The sequence below is a fragment of the Dipteris shenzhenensis genome, chromosome 19 (assembly GCF_047967505.1).
Source record: "Dipteris shenzhenensis isolate YYH24624 ecotype China chromosome 19, Dip_SZ_1.0, whole genome shotgun sequence".
Classification (NCBI taxonomy): domain Eukaryota; kingdom Viridiplantae; phylum Streptophyta; class Polypodiopsida; order Gleicheniales; family Dipteridaceae; genus Dipteris; species Dipteris shenzhenensis.
This window is the reverse complement of record NC_141614.1, coordinates 1,895,247-1,898,386: the sequence shown is the minus strand read 5'-3', so window position 1 is coordinate 1,898,386 and position 3,140 is coordinate 1,895,247. Positions and strand designations below refer to the sequence as shown.

The following is a 3,140-nucleotide window of genomic DNA, read 5'->3' as shown; positions in this document are numbered from 1 at the left end:
TTGCAATTAGTAGTTGGAAAGCTATTTTGCTTGGTGAACCCATACGAGTTAAGCACATAGTTTGGTTTCTTGTCTTAGTGCAGGCCTTGTGGTCATTTGGATTTCTAGTATTGATTTTTAGTTTAATCAAGGATGTACAAATGTTGAACTTTTCTTTCTTGAATGGTTTCATTGGGAAAAAACAGACTTACTCAAGCTATGAGGTTTTACACTCAGGACCACGATCAACTATTTAGAGAAATCAAAGAGACCCACGTCTTGTGTTTGCAAGTCTAAAGATTCCGATTAATTGGAACAAGAGTAGAATGAGCCTTCAACTGGAGTGATATCATTTTCCAGACAGTTTACTAGGAAATTATCCTATCAGAGGAGTCCTTCTACTATTGTAGAAGTATTTTTGGCTTGCTATTTTCCCAATGCAAGAATTTTTTATGGGAACTCATGATTGTTATACCCACGTCTTGTGTTTGCAAGTCTAAAGATTCCGATTAATTGGAACAAGAGTAGAATGAGCCTTCAACTGGAGTGATATCATTTTCCAGACAGTTTACTAGGAAATTATCCTATCAGAGGAGTCCTTCTACTATTGTAGAAATATTTTTGGCTTGCTATTTTCCCAATGCAAGAATTTTGTATGGGAACTCATGATTGTTATAATATATAACACTAATTTATTTTTTTGCCAAAACAACCTAGTGGAGTTTGAGGCTTGCTAGTTTGACTTATAGGAGTGCAAAATCTCGTAGACAACCTTGTCTTGACGAATTCCAACTTATGAGGTTGATGGGTTGCAACTGCAACAAGAGCACATAGGCATTGCCTCCGAGTATAGTGGTAAAGCAAGCGCATTTGGATGCAAAAGAGAAATCAAACGATTTTTTAAATGGATTTGGGCTACTAAAAGGCAAAATTTGCTCCATATATTGCAACTTGAAACATAGTTGTTTAAAAAATTACATGTGGAAGTTCCAATCTACGGAGGTAGTGCTACTAAACCATGGGTACACATTAGTGCGCTTTCCATGTCGTGGGTGCTCACCTCCAGCAGCACATGAGGTTATCCAATCAACTCCATGAGGGTTAATTTGACAAGAGGAGGCTCGGGGAGTAGGCTCGGTTCCGAACCGAGGTGGGCTAGGGTTGGGAGGCTAGGTTTGCACAAAACTGGACAGGCAAGGTGATAGGAGGTCCTTTGAAGTTTTCTTTTTCTTCTTCTTCTTCTTCTTCTTCTTCAACGATTTCCTGCACCTTCGCATCGCAAATTCTGTCACCATGGTGTCGGGATCGGGTTTGTGTGCCCGCGTCGTCGTCGTGGATGCTCGCCATCACATGCTTGGTCGCCTTGCGTCCATCCTCGCCAAGGAGCTCTTGAATGGGCAGCGCGTGGTATGTCCCTTGCCTCGGCCCTTTCTTGCTCATCCTTCATGTCTCTGTCTCTCTCTGCACGCTGTCGCTTGGGTGCAGTTCTCTAGCTTACAGTTCTCCCGATTTACCTGTTTTAATACTCTGACAAGAGAATAGGTTCTCAAACTATATTCTGTATTTCTATTAGGTGGTGGTGCGATGCGAAGAGATTTGCCTTTCGGGTGGGCTAGTTAGGCAAAAAATGAAGTACCTTCGTTTTCTAAGAAAACGTATGAACACGAAGCCCAGCAAGGGGCCAATTCATTTTCGTTCACCGTCAAGGATTCTGTGGAGAACTATCCGAGGGTAAGATCTCTCACATTTGCGTAGTTCATGCCGGTTTATTGCCTTCGGGTACTGACAGGCGTTCGCTAGCTCCTCTTTTCAGAATGATTCCTCACAAGACCAAGCGAGGGGCTGCAGCTCTGGAGCGCCTCAAAGCTTTTGAGGGTGTTCCGTCGCCGTACGACCGGATCAAAAGAATGGTTATACCAGATGCTCTCAAGTGAGTTAACGAGGATGATTTAATGATGTGGCAGTCCGTTAGCGTTCATCTTATGACGATAGAATCTTCAGCTAGGTTTAGTTGAGCCCTAGTTGGTTCCTGTCTTTCTGGATTGCGTGAACTGTGTGAGTTTAGCATGTCATTGTGTAATTTTGAAAGGAATTTTCATGCCCTGGGATCTACACCCTTCTAATTCAATAGAATGTATGCTTTTGCTATGTTGTACTGCTGCCAAAGAGTTGAATTGATTTGAGTGCTTTCACTCAAGCAATATTAAAAAATGTATTGCAGGGTCTTGAGGCTGCAACCAGGGCATAAGTTTTGCTTGCTAGGTAGACTGTCTTCGGAGGTTGGCTGGCATCATTATGACACCATTAAGGTGAAGCTACTGAGACCATTTTGATTGCTTCCTTATTTTATATTTGCTAGCAGTGACGTTTCTCGCTAATGAACTTACATTTGAGAGTTGTCTATTGTTTCTATCTGCACCGCATGTGTTGCTAAGCTGACTGAGTGGTTGGTTGGTACTGTACTGAAATTTAATTTATTGCTTATTCAGGAACTTGAGGAGAGAAGAAAAGCCAAGTCGAAGGTGTATTATGACAGGAAAAAGCAACTCATTCAGCTACGTCTTAAAGCTGAAAAGAGGGCAGAGGAACGGCTTGGTGAAGTCAAGGAGGTCCTTGCTCCTCTTAGTTACAAGCTGTGATACTGTTTTTTTATAGGTTACCAGTTTTGTACGGTTGTTGAGAAATGGAAATGGTTTTTAAAGTGGCGGAGGCTGATTGGTGCTTTGCCAGATGGCGCAAAGCTTGGTACCTGACCTTTGGAGCACATTTTTATTAGGCTGGCCTTAAAAAATATATCTGCTTGCTCATGAGAGTTTTCGAAGTTCTTGTGAATGCATAATATCGTGTCTATTGGTTCACCTAAATCTCTACTTACATTGTTGCCATATGATGTCATAGTATAAACTCATTATGTTTGTCAAATTTAGTCCTTTTTTGGATATAGGGCACCTACTTTCCAATATCCAAGCCTTGTATGCTTGAACCTCGAAGTGGTTTTCTGAATACCCTGGTTATAGTTTGTGTTTGTTACTGTTGTGATCAATTTTGTCCTAGTGCATTTCAGATTCTACGATGTCCTTGCACTGCTATGCACACGTTGTTTATGTCAGTGGTCCCTTCTTTGTTGAGTTTTATTTTAAATTGCCCTCTCTTCTTGTCGT

The 3,140-nt window shown here is 41.5% G+C and overlaps 1 protein-coding gene across 1 annotated transcript; it reads left to right on the top strand.

The window, feature by feature from the left end:
- Window positions 1-1,201: 1,201 nt before the first annotated feature.
- LOC147889912 (large ribosomal subunit protein uL13w-like) lies at window positions 1,202-2,786 on the top strand. Its single transcript, XM_087390579.1, has 5 exons — window positions 1,202-1,386; window positions 1,553-1,710; window positions 1,793-1,909; window positions 2,201-2,288; window positions 2,469-2,786. Exons 1-5 carry the CDS (start codon window positions 1,273-1,275, stop codon window positions 2,616-2,618), a joined length of 627 nt encoding a protein of 208 aa, XP_087246705.1. The 5' UTR covers window positions 1,202-1,272; the 3' UTR covers window positions 2,619-2,786.
- Window positions 2,787-3,140: the final 354 nt, after the last annotated feature.

Excerpts from the sequence above, each read along its gene's own strand:
- LOC147889912 (XM_087390579.1), top strand. The coding sequence starts at position 1,273 with ATGGTGTCGGGATCGGGTTTGTGTGCCCGCGTCGTCGTCGTGGATGCT. Across the intron at positions 1,910-2,200 it reads GTTATACCAGATGCTCTCAA|GGTCTTGAGGCTGCAACCAG; the intron begins GTGAGTTAACGA and ends AATGTATTGCAG. Across the intron at positions 2,289-2,468 it reads ATCATTATGACACCATTAAG|GAACTTGAGGAGAGAAGAAA; the intron begins GTGAAGCTACTG and ends TTGCTTATTCAG.